Here is a 22,581-nt window from a genome sequence, read left to right as displayed (position 1 = left end):
GGTGTTATTATGGGCTGTATTATGGGGTGTGTGAGTGGATGGGGGACTGTAGATTTCCTCCATTTGGGCATGTGCAGCATCAGGAGATTTTATTCAACTGTAGGTTGTTCCGTCAACTAGGTCTAATGTCTCTGCTGCAACTTCCAGGGCTCCAGACCTGACAGGCCCCTCTATGGCCAGCCCACAGCCCAGAGAGGAGGCACCTAGTGGGGTTAACACTACTATGAAGGGTCCTTCGGCTCTCTTGAGACATCTGAAGTCATACATAGTGTGTGTTTAGATAGAGTTTTCATTTATGTTGCTTCGTCGTCTTTTAATTCATTTCATTTCATTTCAGAATATTGAATCTTTCAGTTTGCCTGGAAAATCTAGGGTCTGTTGCAAATTGTTTTCTCTTGCAAGTCCAGCCTATCTACAATGAAATAGTTGAAAGTGGAAGAATGTTATCAAAGTTGAAACGTTTACTTATCCCGCAACACAATGTTTTATTTTCTGGTACATTTATCTTCAATTTAATTTTGGAAGCAGCACTTTTCGTTTTTTTTTCTCTATTTCTGTTTGGAGTTGATCATGTACGATTAACCCGCAGTGACAATCTAAGTGGTGTCTGTTTTTTCCCCTCTGGCTTCAAGCCTCAACAGATGACAGGTGCGTCAACGGATTCACAAACATAGCTCGAAGCATACATCGGCACATGGGTGCAGAGCTTTTATTTTGTGGGGGGGGGGGGGGGGGTCAGGTGCTCAAGAGAGTGGCTATCTCAGCTGGTACTGAATGATTATGTATATCTGCTAGCTAGTTGTTTTAAAGCAATGCTGTCGAAACAAACATGTTTTTTCTTGATTTTAGTTTGTTCTGCTGATGACATCTGCCTCTTACTAACAGTCGACTTTCCCCCTTCACTGTCCCGAACAGTAAGAGACGAACATGACAGATACAACTAAAACAGTGGAGGCTGGTGGGTGGAGCTATAGGAGGACGGGCTCATTGTAATGGCTGGAATGGAACAGAATCAAGCATGAACTAAAAAGTAGCCAACAAGCTACCTACCAGTATTCAAACTCTCCACCCGGCGCTACACTGCATGCAGCAGTCAGGCAAGTGCACGTTTACGGCGGCAGGGTGGAGGAGGGGGAATTTTCCCTGGTTCAAGATCTAGTTTGATGTGCAATTTGTTACATTTAAAATTAAAAACCTGAAAATATATATTTTTAAGCAATTCATAATTTTTTAAAGATTCAACCGCGAGGGAACTTTTTTACAGGAGGGCAAAAGGGCAAGTGCTCTGGCACTTGTTGAGCCCTGTCTGTGCACGTGTCTGCATGTGTGTGTTTGTGTGCACATGTGTATGTATGCACAACAAGTGTGTGCTATGTAAAATGACTGATGAAAAACCTTTGGACATATCAGGGAACCATTATTTGAAATCACAATCAGTGGAGCCTGCACTGAGTCTATTCTACACTGAACCATGCATGAGAGCACCAGCTGTTCTGGATAACCGTGTGATCTCGCTCTCCATAGCCGATGTGAGTAAGACCTTTAAACAGGTTAACAGTCACACGGCCACAGGGCCAGATGGATTATCAGGACGCTTACTCAGAGCATGCTCGGAACAACTGTCAAGTGTCTTCACGACAATGCCTCTTCCCCCGCACGAGGCTGAAAAGATTTGGCATTGGCACTCAGATCCTCAAAATGTTTGACTGCTGTACCAGAGAGCATATTGACTGGCTGCATGGGCAGATTAGCCATCTGGAAATTCTGGCAAATGCCAGAAGGGCCGGGCCATCTTTTATTTGAGTGGGCTGGTCAAAATGTATATCAATACATTTAATAAAACAAAAATGACACAGCTGGCCTGTTTTTCTATGACTTTTGCGCAATTTCTCTTGTCAAAATAATCTATATTGAGCATTTGGCTGACCAGTGGGCATCGGTCCCCCCCCCCCAGGATGGGCAGGACTGGATTTCTGATTGGCTGAGCTGAGGTCGCGCCAATTCGCATTCAAAGTCAAACACGCATCATCAAATAGAGTGAGACCTGCTCTGATTCTCTGTCAGTCACTCAGTAAGAACAGAAGATCGTGGATAATAAAAAATGGAAAGGTGGTGCTGAAAAAGTAACCATAAAGGTTTCTACACAGACACTGCTAAATGTTTGAAATTAACCAACTTATTTGCAAAAAGTTTGAGTGCTGTGTCTGTGAGAAATGACAGACCAGCTGTTGCTGCAGCAGAGAACAACGGGGCAGTCAATGTAGGAAGAAAACATATATTCATGTATTGTATGAAACAGAAGGCTAGTTAGGGTATGCGGGAGTCAGGGGAACATTTAGACACTAGTCTACCTGTAATAGCCTAACAAGACGTTAGATTGGCTTTTATAACACATACGTACGTAAGGGAATAGCCATCTACTAGACATTTAAACAGTCCTTTTTATTGAACATCACGTCATTATGGATTACAATCAAACATTGAATGTGAATGCATAGATGCTGAATAATCCTAATTCATCAGTTAAATTAAGGTGAAGTTGGGTGCTGTCTGTGTATTTTAATTGTTTTATCAATGTTTAGGCTATTTGCTTTGCTTTCTAAATCTCATTGATTATGTTTACATGCACACTAATAATTCAACATTAAACGGATTATGGCAGTCGGCAGAGTACGGAAAAAGTCACGTGAACACCATACTCTGCTGACCTTAAATCGGCGTAAGATCATAATCAAATGATTAGAATTACTAGAATTATTAGGACATGTAAACAGCTTTAATCAGCGTTGCAGCTGTGTATTTGATCTGCGCATGTGCCAGCATTAGTAACGCAAGGCTCCCTCTTACGCACGAGCGACGTGAATAGTTTTCACATACAAGCGTTATATGTCTGTACTCAGAATCAAATAGTCTTCACAAAAAGAACATGGTCACTGTGCTAGAGCGCTTAGTTTGTTTGCCGATGTTCCGCATTAACAAAAGTCCCATCAGGTAGCCTGATTTCAAGATGTGTCCATGTAAACAGGATCGGTAGAGAAATCGTTCTTCTTGCAAAGCATGCAAACGTTTTAATAAACTAACTATTGTAGTAATCTGACTATACATAATAATCATATTATCGTGTACATGTAACCATGCTCAGTGTCTCTTCAGCCTGCGAGGCAATTAGGGTGTTTGAGCTGTAGCAGAGAAAGTCATGGGTATCTGTCCTCTCATTGGCTAGTATGGTCGCAACTGATCTCTACTCCTCCCGCCTACCTATACTCCTCCCGCCTACCGCTTACCCTATCTTTGAGGATATGTATTTCCGTTGTTAGACCGGTCACTCAACTTGTCAATATAGTAGATCATATTTGACTGTAGTGACTAGGGACTGGGGTCAGCTTACATATCCACCGCCATTGGGGGCTGGGAAAGTCCTGCCGAAAATATCATTTGCTCATCTGAGGGCCCGTCACTGCTTGGCGGAAGGAAACAAAGCACAGCGCTGGAAATCTGTCTGCCTCCACAAAAGCGAATCCCGTCGTTCTATGACAAACACAGATGATTCTAAATCTAATTCAATAGAAGAGCAGTCGAGGCGCACAACTTTTTGGGGGTGCAATTCCGTAGGCCGACGTTAGTGACAGGATCGAAAAAGGCAAAGGTATAACTATAAAATACAAATGGTAGGCTATATGTAGCCTATTATAATATGTATTAAAAAAATATATCTTTTTTTCCCCACACTCGCGACCCCTCAAAACCTTGTGACCCCCCTTGAGAATCAATGATCTTTTAGGCATTTATTCCGTGATTTTCTTCTTTGTCTAGCATGTATGTGTTTATTCATTCACAACTAGGACGTTGCTGGGCCCAGTACAGGCAGTATGGTCCCCTCATCTTCTGGTCCCAGTGATGATAGCCGTAGCACAGGCAGCTCATCTGCTGCAGCAGAGTCAAGTGCAGCAGGGAAGACAACACACACTGACACACACACACACACACATGCAGTCAATACTGCTGTTACTATTTACTTTATTGCACATCCCAGCATATTCTGTACTATTCATAGTACATTCTGAGTGCTATGTATATTACTATTACCCTTCCTACTTATTTTTTGAATATTTTTCTATTTTTTGGTTGTATTTTTGTTAAATACAGTATGTGTATTTGTCACACCCTGATCTGTTTCACCTGTCTTGTGCTTGTCTTCAACCCCCTCCAGGTGTCGCCCATTTTCCCCATTATCCCCCGTGCATTTATATCTGTGTTCTCTGTTTGTCTGTTGTCAGTTCGTCTTGTCTCGTCAAGCCTACCAGTGCGTTTTTTCGTACTCCTGTTCTCTGTAGTCAAGTTCTTTCAGTTTTGACCATTCTGCCTAACCTGAGCCTACCTGCTGTTCCGTACCTTTTGACAGTGCCATGGATTACTGACCTCTGCGAGCCCTGACCCTGAGCCTGCCTGCCGTTCTGTACTTTACGGACTCTTCCCTGGATTACCGACCTCTGCCTGCCCTTGACCTGTCATTTGTAAATAAACTTCTGTGATTTGAACTGTTGTAACGTCCTGACCAGAGTTCTTATGTGTTTTGCTTGTTTAGTGTTGGTCAGGACGTGAGCTGGGTGGGAATTCTATGTTGTGTGTCTAGTTTGTCTGTTTCTGTGTCCAGCCTAATATGGTTCTCAATCAGAGGCAGCTGTCAATCGTTGTCCCTGATTGAGAATCATATATAGGAGGCTTGTTTTGTGTTGGGATTTTGTGGGTGATTGTTTCCTGTCTCTGTGTTTGTGTTCTGCACCAGATAGGACTGTTTTCGGTTTTCACATTTATTGTTTTTGTTGTTTGTAGTGTTCACACATTCTTTATTAAATATGTTGAACACTAGCCGCGCTGCATTTTGGTCCTCTCCTTCACCAATGGAAGAAAACCGTAACAGAATCACCCACCAAACCCGGACCAAGCAGCGTGGAAACAGGCAGCAGCGACAGCAGCAGCGGTACCAGGAGGAATGGACATGGGAGGAAGTCCTAGACGGTAAAGGACCCTGGGCAGAGCCAGAGGAGTGTCGCCGCCCCAAAGCGGAGCTGGAGGCAGCGAAAGCGGAGCGGCGGCATTATGAGGCACTAGCAAGGCAGAGCGGCTGGAAGCCCGAGAGGCTCACCCAAAAATTTCTTGGGGGGGGGGAGCTAAAGGGTAGTGTGGCGAAGGCAGGTAAGAAACCTGCGCCCACTTCCCATGCTTACCGTGGAGAGCGGGAGTACGGGCAGACACCGTGTTATGCGAAAGAGCGCACGGTGTCTCCTGTACGTGTGCATAGCCCGGTGCGGGTTATTCCACGTCCCCGCACTGGGCGGGCTAGATTGAGCATTGAGCCAAGTGCCATGAAGCCGGCTCAACATATCTGGCCTCCAGTACGTCTCCTCGGGCCGGTGTACATGGCACCAGCCTTACGAATGGTGTCCCCGGTTCGCATACACAGCCTAGTGCGGGTTATTCCACCTCCCCGCATTGGTCGGGCTACGGGGAGCATTCAACCAGGTAAGGTTGGGCAGGCTCAGTGCTCAAGGGAGCCAGTACGCCTGCACGGTCCGGTATATCCGGCGCCACCTTCCCGCCCCAGCCCAGTACCACCAGTGCCTACACCACGCACCAGGCTTCCAGTGCGTCTCCAGAGCCCTGTTCCTCCTCCACGCACTCTCCCTGTGGTGCGTGTCTCCAGCCCAGTACCTCCAGTTCCGGCACCACGCACCAAGCCTCCTGTGCGTCTCCAGAGCCCTGTACGCACTGTTCCTTCTCCCCGCACTCGCCCTGAGGTGCGTGCCCTCAGTCCGGTACCACCAGTTCCGGCACCACGCACCAGGCCTATAGTGCGCTTTGAGAATCCAGTGTGCCCTGTTCCTGCTCCCCGCACTAGCCTTGAGGTGCGTGTCTCCAGTCCGGTACCACCAGTTCCGGCACCACGCACCAGGCCTACTGTGCGCCTCAGCAGGTCAGAGTTGGTCGTCTGTCCAACGCCGCCTGCACTGCCCGCCTGCCCAGCGCCGTCTGAGCCATCCGTCTGTCCAGCGCCGTCTGAGCCATCCGTCTGCCCAGCGCCATCTGAGCCATCCGTCTGCCCAGCGCCATCTGAGCCGCCCGTCTGTCCCGAGCCGTCAGAGCCGCCCGTCTGTCCCGAGCCATTAGAGCCGTCCGTCAGTCAGGAGCCGCTAGAGCCGTCCGTCAGTCAGGAGCTGCCAGAGCCGCCAGCCAGTCAGGAGCTGCCAGAGCCGCCAGCCAGTCAGGAGCTGCCAGAGCCGCCAGCCAGTCAGGAGCTGCCAGAGCCGCCAGCCAGTCAGGAGCTGCCAGAGCCGCCAGCCAGTCAGGAGCTGCCAGAGCCGCCTTCCAGTCATGAGCCGCCCTCCAGTCATGAGCCACCCGCCAGTCATGAGCTGCCACTCAGTCCGGAGCTGCCATTCAGTCCGGAGCTGCCATTCAGTCCGGAGCTGCCATTCAGTCCGGAGCTGCCATTCAGTCCGGAGCTGCCATTCAGTCCGGAGCTGCCATTAGTCCGGAGCGACCATTCTGTCCTGAGTTGCCCCTCTGTCCTGAGCTACCTCTCTGTCCTGAGCTACCTCGCTGTCTTGAGCTACCTCGCTGTCTTGAGCTACCTCTCTGTCTTGAGCTACCTCTCTGTCTTGAGCTACCTCTCTGTCCTGAGCTACCTCTCTGTCCTGAGCTATCTCCTCTATCTAGGGGGGGCCTTGGTGAAGGTTCCTAGACCAGGGTCGGGGGCGAGGGTCGCCACTCAAAGGACGCTAAGGGGGGGGACAAAGACAGTGGTAGAGTGGTGTCCTCGTCCTGCGCCGGAGCCGCCACCGCGGACAGATGCCCACCCAGACCCTCCTCTTGAGTTTTAGGGGTGCGTTCGGAGTCCGCACCTCAGGAGGGGGGTACTGTAACGTCCTGACCAGAGTTCTTATGTGTTTTGCTTGTTTAGTGTTGGTCAGGACGTGAGCTGGGTGGGAATTCTATGTTGTGTGTCTAGTTTGTCTGTTTCTGTGTCCAGCCTAATATGTTTCTCAATCAGAGGCAGCTGTCAATCGTTGTCCCTGATTGAGAATCATATATAGGAGGCTTATTTTGTGGGTGATTGTTTCCTGTCTCTGTGTTTGTGTTCTGCACCAGATAGGACTGTTTTCGGTTTTCACATTTATTGTTTTTGTTGTTTGTAGTGTTCACACATTCTTTATTAAATATGTTGAACACTAGCCGCGCTGCATTTTGGTCCTCTCCTTCACCAATGGAAGAAAACCGTTACAACTGTCTGCATCTGGGTCTTATCCTGAGTTCTGATAATATTGCACTTGAGGAGAGCTTGTGAGTAAGCATTTCCCCGCAACATTTACATCCTGTACTCTGGGCATGTGACCAATAAACTTTTATTTGATGACAGTCAGGCACTAATTTGCTAAGTAACTGTAAGTAGTTAGGCTTTTTTGATGTTGTCATTTAGCAGACACTTATCCAGAGCGACTTACAGGAGCAATTAGGGTTAAGTGCCTTGCTAAATGATGTTTCAGCTAGTCGGCTCAGGGATTTGAGCCAGCAACCTTTCAGTTACTGTCACAACCCTCTTAATCACTAGGCTACCTGCCACCCATAAGGTATTGAGGTGTTATGAGTAAATGGCAACCCACTAGGCTTGTATTCTGTATTCTTTCTTATTTTAGGAACCAAACACTGTATGACACCACTATAATTAGATCAGTGTTAATGTGTATTATTATTGGGGCTAGGTTTAGTGTCAGTGTGACTGCATGGGGGGCGTGTGTCTCGGTGTGGTGGTGGAGCAGTGACAGGCCTGGGGGACAGGGAGATAGAGCAACAAGACCTCACGGTTTGACAGGGTTTTACTTCAGTATTCAACGTTTGTCCAGGGGGAGGGATAGAAGTCACATTTCAACGGTTAAGTTTAAGTATTAAAAAATTCTTAGAGAGTATGCTGGGAGTGGGGGGGGTCTACTAGGCTAACATATGGAATTGTTTTAAGATGGTCATACCAAGGATAATTTTGCTATTTTATCTGGAATTTTAGGACTGCTTAATGTATCAAAAAAATCTTAATATAATCTTCCATTAATTTTTTAAAAACTGGTACCCGGCTACCTTCAGACTAGTCTTGTGAGGCGTGTGGACGTCCTACAACATTTACTTCCTGTATTATGTAACACAGCAACTCTGATTTGATGACAGCCAGGCACTCATTTGCTAAATAAGTAGTTAGGCTTCTATAAGGTATTATGAGCCAACCTATTAGGCATTTATTCAGTGTTTTGTCATGCTATATCTATTAAATGTGTTTATTCATTCACAACTAGAATGTTGCTGGGCTTAGTACAGCCAACGTTGTCCCGTGGTCTTCTGGTACCAGTGCCGTGAGAAAGGATGCTGGGCTTAGCAGGGACAGCTCAGGGACGAGTGCAGTGGAGGTAGGAAGAAAACAGAGAGCGAGAGAGACACACATAGATGTACTGCCAGCACCTTAATATGTAATAGTAATTAACACTAGGGTAAGGGGGAAGGACACATATGACACATGACACAATAATCCTAATTATGTTTACATATAGACACACTTAAAAACTGTACATTAGTTCATAACGTGTGTTCCCTATGATCGTCTAATACATGTATTTATTCATTCACAAATAAGATGATGCTAGGCCTAGCACAGACAGTGAACTGGATAATGATGATGCTCAGGTCCATCGTCAAGTTGAGGAACGAGAGCAAACAAGAGAGAAGCAAAAGCCAGAGAAACAGTGACTACAGAGAATACTTTTTTTGTTTTTTTAAACCCAGTACGTGTTTTGTTTTTTTTAAACCCAGACTGTGTAGTGCGTGCGCTGTGATGCGATGTGATGTTGGCTGGTGTGGCTAAAATGCCAGACCTAAATGTTTATCCCAGTCCGCCCATGACTGGCTGCATCACCGCTTGATATGGCAACTGTTTGGCATCTGACCACAAGGCGTCTACACCTGTTGTTTACGAAGCATGTGACCAAATAACATATGATTTGATCTTTCCTAAATGATCTCCAAGTATCATCAAGGACATCAGATAATCTAGATTCTCTCTCAGGGATTGGTTAATCTGACTCCCGGTACGTGTTCATCCTCTAGGGCCCTCATATTCAATTGGACCTCAAAGCCATTTCCACTGCTTTAAAAAAAAAAATCCCTCAGGGGCTGATTTAGTCCTGGGACACTTTAATTATCAAGAATATAACAGAAAACCAACAGGCTCTGGACCTCATAGGGTAAGAGTTGAATACACCTGCTCTGGGGACTAAGAGAAAAACTCTAATCACGTACTGGGTTCAACAACCGCCGTTTGAAGTTGCTTGCAATCCAAATCTGAGGAGCTGGGAAAATTGGCGATTTAAGCCTATTAGTGTTCTACATTGTTTCATTAGGCCCTTGCTTTTTTTTGATGACGTAGCCATTAATTGGTTTGTTAAAGTAAGGAATCCCTCAGGCTCCGAATTACATATAAGCGCTTCGAAGTTCATAGGGGTCCATAGTGAATGAATGGGTTAGGAACCAAAGAGTTTTGGTATATAATGTGGTCCGAAATTGAACAGTCAGGCTTTAAAAATCTGAACTAGGGACCTGGTATTATAATTTCCACACATGAAAAAGGCCATTAGCCTCATTTTAAAGAACATAGTTAAAGATTAGCATATTTGATTGAAATAAAAGAGCATATTTGTTTTAGAAATAAAAAAATATACACCTCAATTCACATACCATTGAACACACGCCATGTATTCTCCTTTTGGCAGATTGCTCTATATTTGCTGGCTATTTTGATAGAATACTTGCAATCTTTGAACTACGAAGAACATTGAATAATACATGAACAGTGGTTTGGTTAGATATAAGGCCTATTTCACATTATTTGGAGTCTCTGACATTGAATCAACTAGGCCTAAGTTTGTTTTTCTTATGAAACGTGGAACACTAAATTTGTCATGACGCTATGGAACCAAATACTGTATGATACAATATGTACTGTTACACCACTGTAATTAGATCAGTGTTAATATGTATTATTATGGGGGAAGATTTAGTGTTGATATTGGAGGCCTGTGCCACGGTGTGAAGGCATGGGGAGCGTGTGTCTCAGTATGGTGGCGGAGCAGTGACAGGCCTGGGGGACAGTTCAACGTTTGTCACATTTCGACGGTTAAGTTTAAGCATTAAATCTGAATGGTTAAGGTAAGGTTTGGGATAGGGTTATAACTTAAACAACTTGATGGTTAACTTTAGGTCATTCATTCCGAATGATTAAGGTAAGGGTTAAGGTTTGGGATAAGGGTTAAAACAAGTAAACAAAAAAAAATTGCACCTAGTGCTGGGATTGAACACCCAACCCTTAGAGCTAGAGGCTTACGCCTCTATCCACAACAACCTAACAAGTCTACTTGATGGTAATAGCTCTCACCGTTGCCCCTAATGGCCGGTTTCGAAAGCATTTCCTGTTGTCCTGGGGATCAGGACAAACGTCGAATATCGCCTTGGATCTCAAGTTACCTTGGTGGATAGAGATCAGCCTGTCGAGGCATAGGCTTTGCCCTTCATCTCTAGGAAGGACAAGTTTTGTGAAAGAGCGAGGAATTGATTTTCCTCGCTTGGCTCTGCAGACTGGAATGGTCGGGGGTGGTGGTGAAAAGCACCTGCACTCTGATCCACCAACGGGCACAGTCGCTCGTGACCTTGGGAAAATAGTTCTGCGATGTTGAGCATCAAAGTTCACAACGCAGATCTCAGAACTGTTTTGAGTGAATTTCTCTTCCACAACCCATTAAGGTCTTTACCTTAAAGATAACTTCAGTGAAAAAATCCTGAGACTTTTGCAAATCCGTTTTTTAGGGGGATGCAATCACAGACAGAACCTTATGGCTTTAAAATGTCAATCTCGTGTTCTATCTGAAACTTCTGAATCGACATGTTCAGTTTGTAAGAAAACTGTAGCTATTTTAATACATAAATGATAGAGTAACACTATTTTACCAAGATAGAGTCAGAAGACATCATCAAGTACATTATGCATACACCACATTAACACCCCCTGTTCTTTCCTTGACATATACACTGACCAGGTGAATCCAGGTGAAAGCTATGATCCCTTATTGTTAAATCCACTTCAATCAGTGTAGATGAAGGGGAGGAGACTGGTTAAAGAAGGATTTTTAAGCCTTGAGACAATTGAGACATGGATTGTGAATGTATGCCATTCAGAGGGTGAATGGGCAAGACAAAGTGCCTTTGAACGGGATATGGGTCTAAGTGCCAGGCACACCGGTTTGTGTCAAGAACTGCAATGCTGCTGGGTTTTTCACGCTCAACAGTTTCCTGTGTGTATCAAGAATGGTCCACCACCGAAAGGGGGGGGGGGGGGGTGCAACTGAATATTAGGAAGGTGTTCCTAGTGTTTGTTATACTCAGTGTACATTCAGAAATGTATTGTATTATGATCATCAGACAAATTACTATCGTCATATACTGTAGTTCCTGCAGTGGAATGACCAAAGTGCCCTCTAGTGGTCTCATGGATGGAATGTTATTCATAATTAATATACTTTTCTTTCTTTTTTGCTGAAAATCTGGTGTTTTTATGTCCAACAGTTTTGTTATATTTCAGTCTTCTGTGATGTATATAAAGTGTAATATTGGGATGCTATTCAACATGGAATACATTTCAACTCTATATCTGACATGGTACAGGGGTCTTCTTTTTTTAAGCCCATAACCATGTGTGTGAGGTGTATACTTTTGTTTCGAAGTAGATTTGTTTATGACTACCAAGAAACACTCTGTGTGACCCTGATTTAGCCCACTGCGGTGAAAGTGCCATTATTGCTGGAAAGCCTAGAACATACTTAGAGAGAGATGGGGAAAAGACGTGTTCTGATTGGTCCATCTGTATTTGTTCAGGCTTCTGATTGGATTGCAGATAGAACCTTATATTCAAAGCACAAATGGGTTTATGCAGAGAGAACTTTCTAGTTTTCATTTGTTTCACTTAATTTTACTTTTGCAAGAATCTAACACATGAAGAACGATCGAAAGATCAATCATACGGTTTGTGACACATTTTTGACAAAAATGTCAGATAGAAATGTCTAGTCCCAAGGTCTCGCAGTGACGGCAACACGCCGTTTCAATTTGCTCCGAACAAATGTTACAAGGCGCAGAAGGACAAGCAGACAAATACACACGTTTACAGGTGCACACACACAGTCACTGTCGAATTGAAGACGCTGACAAAAGTGTCTCAGCCTTCAATCGCAAACCATGTCAGTCACTGAAGCTGTTGCGCTCTATTCCTGAGCCAAATAGGCTTATTGATTGTGTTCTTTAAAGATGTTTCTGTGGCTTGTTCACGGGGGGACGACCACTGTATTAATTTGAACTACAGCCAATCAATACGAAGGACAGGGAGACCAAGGCTTGTCTGATCAGCTTTTTTTCCTTGTTGTATCATGAAATATCCCCCCTACCCTTCTATTTCCCCAATAAGTTATGCGTAAAAAAGATGAAAGTAGGAGACATTTTCTTATTTCCCTATTTGGAATATGCATTAGACCTCAATAGAATGCCTGTGGCTTGGTTAAATCGAAATCAGTACTGTTTAAACTTATACCTTTCTCTGTCTTTTTTTTACCTTGTGTTTGAGAGGAGAGAGAGAGTCAGTGCATATTCAAGTAAGCTCTGGTGGTGCATGCAGCAAAATCCCATCTATTTTCAGCTTCTTGACTGTTCCGTCTCCCATTTGAACAGGTATGTGCAGTATTTGTTACGGTACTCCCCCCATTTCCCCAGCAGCATCGACGGATAAGACGTTTCCTGCTCCTCTTATGGGTCAGGGGTTACACAAATGCAAATCCATCCTCCAAACAGCGAACGGGAATCGCTAACACCTGGGTCACTCTGTAGCCATGAGGGGTTAGGTAAGGATTGGGGGATTGGGGTAAATCTTAATACCAACAATTACCACCACACGGACCGAGTAAACAAGCTATTGGAGGGGGGGGGAAAGACTGGCACACTATAGGCCTACATATTGATGGAACGTGGGAGAAAATGTCATGGCAGAGCGAAGACGAACCTGTATAGAAATGAGAGGATTTTGATTCAGCGGGGTCATAGCGGATGTCTGGAGGAGCGATTGGTGTGCCGTCGTTGAGTCACCCAGCGACAGGAACAATGAGGTTTCACTATGTCCACTTTAATTATGGGTGGCTAGGACCTACGGACCGAGGGGGATCTCAGAGCTCTTGTTCACAACAGGGCTCTCCAGTGACGGCTAGCCCATCAGAAGTCGTCAATGGCGCATGTAAGGCAGTTAGAGGAGTCTAGGAGAGGTGTTGGAGACTTAACTTCTTGTCAATAGGGGGGCGCTGTTTTCACTTTGGAAAAAATCGTGCCCAAATGAAACGGCCTCGTACTCTTTTCTAGATCATACAATATGCATATTATTATTACTATTGGATAGAAAACACTCAGAAGTTTCTAAAACTGTTTGAATTATATCTGTGAGTAAAACAGAACTCATTTTGCAGCAAACTTCCATACAGGAAGTGAAAAATCTGAAAACGAGGCTCTGTTTCAGGGCCTGCCTATTCAACTGGCTTTTATTTATCGATATGCATGCACTTCATACGCCTTCCACTAGATGTCAACAGGCAGTGGAAGGTGGAATGGGGTGTCTAGCTTGATCTGAGGCCGAACAAGAGCTTTTGGAGTGACAGGTCCGGAATTTTCTTTGTCTTCGAAGGCGGCGGCGGAGCTCGACATTGTCTTCTGAAAAGCGTTCGGTTTACACGGCGAATATCTCCGGCTCTGATTTTATTTGATACATATGATAATAACATCATAAAGTAGGTTTTTTCAACCGAGTTTTATCAGTTTATTCAACGTTTATTGGGACTTTTGGAGTTTTCCGTTCTTTGCGTCAAGAGAGGATGGGAATGGTAGCAACCTTGGCTAGCATTGTGGCGCGAATTCGACAGAAGAAATGGACATTCTAAAACCAAACAACGATTTATTCTGGACCAAGGACTCCTTGTACAACATTCTGATGGAAGCTCAGCAAAAGTAAGAAAACATTTATGATGTTATTTCGTATTTCTGTGTAAAATGTTGACTCCTATTCTCCGCCGTTTTGGTGAGCGCTGTCTCACAATAACGCAAGCTGTATGTTATGGTAAAGTTATTTTTAAAAATCTAACACAGCGGTTGCATTAAGAACCAGTGTATCTTTCATTTGCCATACAACAAGTATTTTTATGTCAAGTTTATGATGAGTTCTTTGGTCAGATTAGGTGAGTGTCCAAAATATCTCCGGAGATTCTGGTGAATCGATGCTACGTATTCACAATGTATAACCAGGATTTGTAGCTATAAATATGCACATTTTCGAACAAAACATAATTGTATTGTATAACATAATGTTATAAGACTGTCATCTGATGAATTTGTTCAAGGTTAGTGATTCATTTTATATCTTTTGCTGGTTTTTGCGAAAGCTACCTTTGCGGTGAATAAATGCGTTTGTGTGTTTGGCTATTTTGGTAAGCTAATATAATTCTATATTGTGTTTTCGCTGTAAAACACTTAAAAAATCTGAAATATTGGCTGGATTCACAAGATGTTTATCTTTCATTTGCTGTACACCATGTATTTTTCATAAATGTTTTATGATGAGTATTTATGTATTTCACGTTGCTCTCTGTAATTATTCTGGCTGCTTTGGTGCTATTTTTGATGGTGGCTGCAATGTAAAACTATGATTTATACCTCAAATATGCACATTTTCGAAAAAAACATAAATGTATTGTATAACATGTTATAAGACTGTCATCTGATGAAGTTATTTCTTGGTTAGTGACTAATTTTATCTCTATTTTGTCGGTTTTGTGAAAGCTACCTATGCGGTGGAAACATGGTGAAAATATGCGTTTGTGTGTTTGGCTATTGTGGTTAGCTAATAGAAATACATATTGTGTTTTCGCTGTAAAACATTTAAAAAATCTGAAATTATGGCTGGATTCACAAGATGTTTATCTTTCATTTGCTGTATTGGACTTGTGATTTCATGAAAATTATATTATATGATATCCCTGTCCCGTTAGGCTAGGCTATGCTAGTCAGCTTTATGATGAGGAGGATCCCGGATCCGGGAGAGAGAAGCGGTAGAGGTTTTAAGGGTGCTAAGGAGTCTTTAAAAACTCTTAAGGATCTGACCCTTTTTTTTAAATGTTCTACTAAAATGACATACCCAAATCGAACTGCCTGTAGCTCAGGACCTGAAGCAAGGATATGCATATTATTGATACCATTTGAAAGGAAACACTTTAAAGTTTGTGGAAATGTGAAATTAATGTAGGAGAATATAGCACTTTAGATCTGGTAAAAGTTAATACAAAATAAAAAAACATGCATATTTCTTTTCATCATCTTTGAAATGCAAGAGAAAGGCCATAATGTATTATTCTAGGTTATAGGTGCCATTTAGATTTTGGCCACTAGATGGTAGCAGTGTATGTGCAAAGTTTTAGACTTATCCAGTGAACCATTGCATTTCTGTTCAAAATTTTGCATCAAGTCTGCCCAAATGTGCCTAATTGGTTAATTGATACATTTTTAAGTTCATAACTGTGCACTTTCCTCAAACAATAGCATGGTATTATTTCACTGCAATAATTAATGTAAATTGGACAGTGCAGTTAGATTAACAAGAATGTAAGCTTTCTACCCATATCAGATAAGCCTATGTCCTGGGAAATGTTCTTGTTACTTATAACCTCACGCTAATCACATTAGTCTACGTTAGCTCAACCGTCCCACAGGGGGGACACCGATCTCGTAGAGTTAATTAAAGGGAGGTGTTAAAGACATTTAAGGGGTTCGGCACAGGTGTTTGAACCTGTACGTGTTTAAAGAGATCAGGGGTGAAGTCTTTCCTCGATTTCCTCGCATCCTCTCTCCATCTCAAATGTCAGAGGAGAGGAGAGCATTGGATCAAAATGGGATTCAGAGAAGATGCAAAGAATCGAGGAAAGAGTTTTGAAATGCAGCCCAGGAGAGGGTGATTCAGACATCCTAGTCAGATCCCAGTGGATCAGTGATGGGGGTCGAGGTGGGAGAGGGATGAGAGTCGATAAGAGCCAGACTGTTCTCCCCCTTCTGGTAAAGGTCAGTTCGATCCCCAGACGATCCCTGCCTGGCTATATCACTCGCCCATGAACTTTCCCTCTTCCACCATTTCTGGGTGGTTCACATCAGGAGGCCACAGTGCAACCCAGTGTGTGGATAAACAAGGCACATAAAGGTTGTCTGTGTGAAGAGAGAAACACTCTGAGGGATGTAGTGGAATGAAGGATAGAGTTTAGGATCAGGTGTGTTTTGCTCGTGTCTTGGTTGATAGTAAAGCTATGGTGAAATGTGAAGTCAGAGAAGCACATTAAAACAGTTTCATTGGAGACCGTAACATGTACATAGCAGCACAGTTCAATCTCAAGGCTTTTCAAGACATTTTTCTTCATACATAATTCACAAAACATTCTTTCCAGGGATACATTTCATTGCTATATCAAAAAGCTAGCAATCTGTCTCTGAAGAACCTTAAAACCTCATCAGAACAGATCAGGGTGCCAAACAATGAGAATGACAGCAGAGTGGTGATAGGAAACTCTGTGTCATTCAACAACAACCGTGTTGCATTAGTAAGAAGGATAACATACAATTAACATTTCACTTGACCAACATTTTCCTGCAGACACTTTTTGAAAACCCAAGCAAAAGGGAGAACAGAAAAGCGTTACCTGCAGCCCGGGAGGGCGTAGGTCAGAGGTGGTTCCAGGTGAGCCAGAAGGACAGGACAAGGGTGGGACGGACAGTGTGGAGGCACAGAGAGCACAAGGAAGGACATGGCAGGAAGCACAACCAAAACAGAGAGAAGTGTGGAGGGAAGGAGGGTGAGAGAATTGGGGGGTGCCAGGGATAGGGAGATGGGCTAGGAAGACGGGTTAAAGAAAATGGAGGTCGGGAACGAGGGAGGGTGAGGAAAGCTGAGGAGTGAGGAAGAGGAGGAGATTGGGCAGAGAGGAGTTTTTTTTCCCCCTCTAAAAAGAACCAAAAAAAGGAATGAACCCATACCTTGGTTGCTTAACGTCAGGTGCGCCAGACCTTGAAGGAAAGAACAGAAAAAAAGAAAAGAAAGGAAAAAAGAAGGTCATAAAAGGCAACGGGAGGAAAAAAAGCATTGTCACAACGTTGGACTGCAGTTTGTGACAGACATCCTGGGGCAGACTCGGATGTCAGAGATTCAACTCAAAGGTAAGAGAGAGAGAGAGAGAGAGAAAGAGAGAGAGAAAGAGAGAGAGAGAGAGAGAGAGCAAGAGAGCGAGAGAAAGAGAGCGAAAGAGAGAGAGCGAGATAGAGAGAGCGAGAGAAAGAGAGAAAGAGAGAGAGAGAGAGAGAGAGAGAGAGAGAGAGAGAGAGAGAGAGAAAGAGAGAGCGAGAGAGAGAGAGCGAAAGAGAGAGAGCGAAAGAGAGAGAGAGAGCGAGAGAAAGAGAGAAAGAGAGAGCGAGAGAGAGAGAGAGAGAGAGAGAGAGAGAGAGAGCGAGAGAAAGAGAGAAAGAGAGAGCGAGAGAGAGAGGATAACGAAAAAATAAGCAAACACTTCTTGAGTGAAGGTGTGGGGGGGTAGAAAAAAAAAAGCATTTCATTTGGTGCAACCCCCGAAGGTCATTGCGCACACAAATGCTTTTTTTTTCTCTGAAGTACTTATGGAACACACACATATTAACTGTTTGGCAGCGACAAGTTTCAACTGAATTCTATACGGTATAAATCTGTACTGCTCTTAGAGATCCAAGGTCTCTAAAAGAAAGGGTCAAAGATAAGCAGTAAAACACAGGAACAGCCCAGAGTCGAAGACTATATATACTGACACAGATACAGTAAATGTTTACAGCACAGATACTACACCGTGTTAACAGCCCTGATATAGCCTCGGCAAACATCCAAATAGAATGTTGGTGGAATCAGGGGACAAATAAATTCGATTCCAATCATTTCAAGGGGCTCCACAGTTTTGGGGTCAAATGATGTCAACCACACTGTTACACCGGAACTCAATAATGACTATGGAAATCCGGCATCACCTCCCAGCAATACAGTACATCCCTAGTGCTGACGAAGTCACTTCAGTCAGACCAGACCAACTGGAAACAACTGGAAATCAGAAAACCACTACACAAACAAAAGAGCCTTGATGAGACTCTTTGGCCACACTATTTGCAACTTGTGAATGGTTGAATAGCAATTCTTTAGTCAAACTACTACTGTATATATTGCCCATAAATAAAACATGTCTGATAACAAAATGGGTAACATGTAATATGTTCTACCTATCACAATGACAACATTGCAAGGCAACAGATTTCCAGGAATGTGAACACCTAGATGTAATACAAACACATATGCAAAGAAAAAGCTTTCTCTGACCTGAGCGATACACACATAATAGGACGTTTTGATTGGCCCAACCTTCAGGTAGTCTAAGAACAATTGAGAAGTACACAGAATATTCTGAGAAGTACCAACTGTGTTTTTCAACCTCAAGGTATTGTCAAGAAGGCACCCTGCTGGAAAAAATATATATGTCTTGAACAAGACGTAATTTCTGGGCCGCATCGATGACAATAGCAATGGGGTCAACAGCCATTTATCTCAACAGCATTGGTAAACATTGCATTTTGATTTGTTCTCTCTGGTAATCTTGGTTTCAGGCAACATATCACCGGGTAGGATATTTGTAAGAGATATCCTACATCCAGATATCATTGATAGAATGGTTACGCCACAAAAAACTATAACGTCAAACAACATCGCCCCGAGCACCCACCTTACAACAGACCAATAGCTAACACAGGATTGTAAATACAGTGACTCCCAAGTACCACAGCATTCTCTATTGTCCTGTCTTTGAATAGTGACTGTGATTAAGGAACAGGAATGTAGTGCATGTTCAATTGATCTATTTGGGCTAATTCCTGCTGGCCCCTATATAGAGAGAGTCCAATCATCCTCCCTCCCCGTTTTGTTCCTCTACCCATAATCCATTAGACAGATAAGGCAGCCCAAAGAAACAGGCCTGTGCTGATGGTGCATACCAAATCATCTCATCCCCCGGGTTCTCTCTCCCTTCTTCTCCCCCTCCCTCTCTCCAAGACCGCGCGCTGGAGCAGAGGCAACATTATAAATATCTTGAAGTGTGAGGAGAGGAGGAGCGCTGGAAGTAGGAGGGTGGCGAGGGGTGAGGCGCACAGCTGTTTGCCACACAGCTGGCCCCGTTTGCATCTTTGCACAAAAGAGAAAGGCACAGGCGTGATGGGAGAGGAAGCTGCAATTCAATAATGAGAGGTACAAGAGGGTGAAACACTTAAAAAATAACATAGGGAGACATTGTGTGTGTGTATGTGTGTGTGTGTGTGTGTGTGTGTGTGTGTGTGTGTGTGTGTGTGTGTGTGTGTGTGTGTGTGTGTGTGTGTGTGTGTGTGTGTGTGTGTGTGTGTGTGTGTGTGTGTGTGTGTGTGTGTGTGTGTGTGTGTGTGTGTGTGTGTGTGTGTGCGCGCGCACGTCACACAAAATATTTTCGCTTGGCAGAGGCAAAAGGGGTGTCAGACTAACACAGAGCCAGATCCTGAGCGGGATATGAAGAGGCTTCAACATGTTTCAGCATATGACACAGACAGAGAGAGGGAGAAAGACGTTCTGGCCCAAACATATCAAGAGACCACCTGTTCACTTTCACACTTGCCTCCCTCAAGCTGGGACGATAAACCAAAAATGATCGACACCGACCATACCGATCACTTATCTCAAGCGTTCTGCTGATATCATTCATTACGATAAGTAGCCTATCCTAGAGAAATGTGATGTAGGAAAATAAATTAATAATATGGGTGATTGTTATTGCGACAATTGATGGCTACAACTATCAAACTAGTAGTAGTATAAACGGTGGTGCACATTAATATTACAAATGTATCGTTCTATTATCTTTATCTTATCAATACAGGCAATTTATCGTGATATGCATTTTTGTCCATATCGCCCAGTTCTATCTCCCAGCCAAACAGCCTATGTGAAAGGCATTGTAGGCCTCTCTGAGGAAACAGACAATAAGGCCTGACCATAACTACAGTAATTCAACTCATAGGAAAGCCATACGATTGCATTGGAAATACACCTTCATACACAAATCGAATTACTGCCACTAAACACATTGAAAGCATAATGAAAATAAAAACTTAGCCTGAGACCTATAATTTACCCCGAAATCTGAAAATTTGATTACGCACTTAATTGGGATTTGAGTGCAGATGGGAATGCCTGACGCAATCCGAGCCGACCAGGGACGGCTGACGATTGGCTGGAGATGATTGAGTGACAGATGGAGACGGGTCATAATTCTGTCATTAGGAGGAAACGTACAACCGTGAAATCTCTCCTTCCCTCTCTCGGTCTCTCCCCCTGTCTCTTTCTCTTTTCTCCCTCGCTCCACATCCATCTCTCAATCAGCCAGCTGCAGCTGCCGTCTGCTCTCCTCCTCACATCCTCCTCTCCTCCACTACCCTACTCTGCTTCCAGCCATCCCTACTAAACATTTCCACTGTTGGGCATTTAACTCAGAATTACCCAGCACTCCATCAAGGGCCCTGGGTTGTAAACAACCCCACCAAAATGGATTCTTTTAAATCGAGGACAAAAATAGTGAGGGGATACAAAGAAATACATTCATAGAATACATTAGCATGTTTGATGATTGCAGGAAATTCACTATGAACATCTAAATTTAACCCTGCAGCCGTCAACAGTATGGTTATGTCATCCGGAGTAGGAATGTCCTAAAATGGACACCGTAACCCAGCCTCGCCAATACAGGAATGGTATAACCATCTCCGACAGGTGTGCTCTTCAACGACCTTGTCAGACGTCATTCGTGCACCATGTTTACCTAACAACACACGTGGTCCTTCCATCACTTACATGGGGAACAGATGTGGAGGGGGACAGAAGACGGAGGTAAAGCACACACGAAGTGGACAGAGAACGATTAGAGTCATCATCAGTCGGTTCTCTCCTCCATCACATGTCCATCAGTGGGAACAATAGTCTAACTCGGACAGAGGAGTACGTTGGCTGTGGAGACCCCAGTGGGGCTGTGAAGGCATAAAAAAACACTACCATCCTCCATGGAGGTCCGGCAAGCATATGGCCACATCCCTATACATACACCCACAACATATGTCACACTAGCATACACACATACCCACTGGAATAACGGGTGGTGCAGAAAGGATCGCTCTAATTGGTTGGGTGAGGAGCTTTGGTTGAATTTATCTCCAAAAGATTGATATTGATGTCATATGTTTTGGTAGACAACGTGGTGAAGGGCAACAGAAATCACCAAGCAAGACATTTTGCCAATGTGCCATAAACATGTGAATAATAGGTTAGTGCTTCGTAATAACATGTTATACATGTTATTACATGAGACCGTGTACTTTCAGTTTCCAGTACCATTTACACTGCAACATGTCATGTCTTTATAATGCCTCGGAACATTTACTTTCGCAGAACAATCCTCGTAGCTATATTAGATCATGAAACGATGCTAGTGTGGCTGCGTAAGGGCCACAAAAACACACGCTCCGGAAATTTGTAAAAACATTTGTTGAAAAGACGTCGGGAGAAAAGTCTCATTGAATAATGCATGCTGTGTTTTACAGCTCGAGTAATGACTATCGAAACTCGAGTGGAATTTAAAACACTTTGCTGTAGCAGGGGAAAGCCGAGGTTAGAGAGAAAGTATCATAGGATGGCCGAGAGCAAGGGATGGTGATGGATTGATGCTCGCTGCTCTCCTCCTCTTGGCGAGCCAAATTAATTATTCAAGTGGGGCGTGCGCGATATCAAAAGGTTATCAAAGAGGATGAAACACGTGTTAAAACTGAGGCTCCAACATCAAATTAAACGCAAAAACAGGACTGGCATAGGTCATTCATCGGACTGTTCCACTGTGGCTAGCTGCTAGCATGTGATCACAGCTACAACAGAGAGCTCGAGAAGACTCCCTTGCTGATTCTATTACTCGATTTCTAACATGCCACTGATGCCTGGATGAATGGCAAGGCGACCCACATGCGGCACAATCGTCTCTTTCATACAGTGGGGCAAAAAAGTATTTAGTCAGCCACCAATTGTGCAAGTTCTCCCACTTAAAAAGATGAGAGAGGCCTGTAATTTTTATCATAGGTACACTTCAACTATGACAGACAAAATTAGAAAATCCAGAAAATCACATTGTAGGATTTTTAATGAATTTATTTGCAAATTATGGTGGAAAATAAGTATTTGGTCAATAACAAAAGTTTATCTCAATACTTTGTTATATACCCTTTGTTGGCAATGACAGAGGTCAAATGTTTTCTGTAAGTCTTCACAAGGTTTTCACACACTGTTGCTGGTATTTTGGC

At 43.7% G+C, this 22,581-nt stretch overlaps 1 protein-coding gene across 7 annotated transcripts in view; it reads right to left on the bottom strand.

Moving 5' to 3' along the window:
- The window catches only part of LOC139561250 (neurexin-2-like), a 1,055,901-nt gene that overhangs the window by 790,463 nt on the left and 242,857 nt on the right, over window positions 1-22,581 (bottom strand). For 6 of the 7 annotated variants that reach the window (XM_071378226.1, XM_071378233.1, XM_071378230.1 and 3 more), the window contains exon 4: window positions 17,191-17,220. The exons of the other annotated variant lie outside the window; for it this stretch is intronic. In XM_071378226.1, coding sequence (XP_071234327.1) covers window positions 17,191-17,220 — 30 coding nt within the window. The remainder of the gene's footprint in view (window positions 1-17,190; window positions 17,221-22,581) is intronic. 7 annotated transcript variants of the gene reach the window in all.

This window comes from Salvelinus alpinus, chromosome 31 (assembly GCF_045679555.1).
Source record: "Salvelinus alpinus chromosome 31, SLU_Salpinus.1, whole genome shotgun sequence".
Classification (NCBI taxonomy): Eukaryota; Metazoa; Chordata; class Actinopteri; order Salmoniformes; family Salmonidae; genus Salvelinus; species Salvelinus alpinus.
Note: the sequence above shows the minus strand (reverse complement) of the source record. Positions and strands in the feature narration are given on the sequence as shown.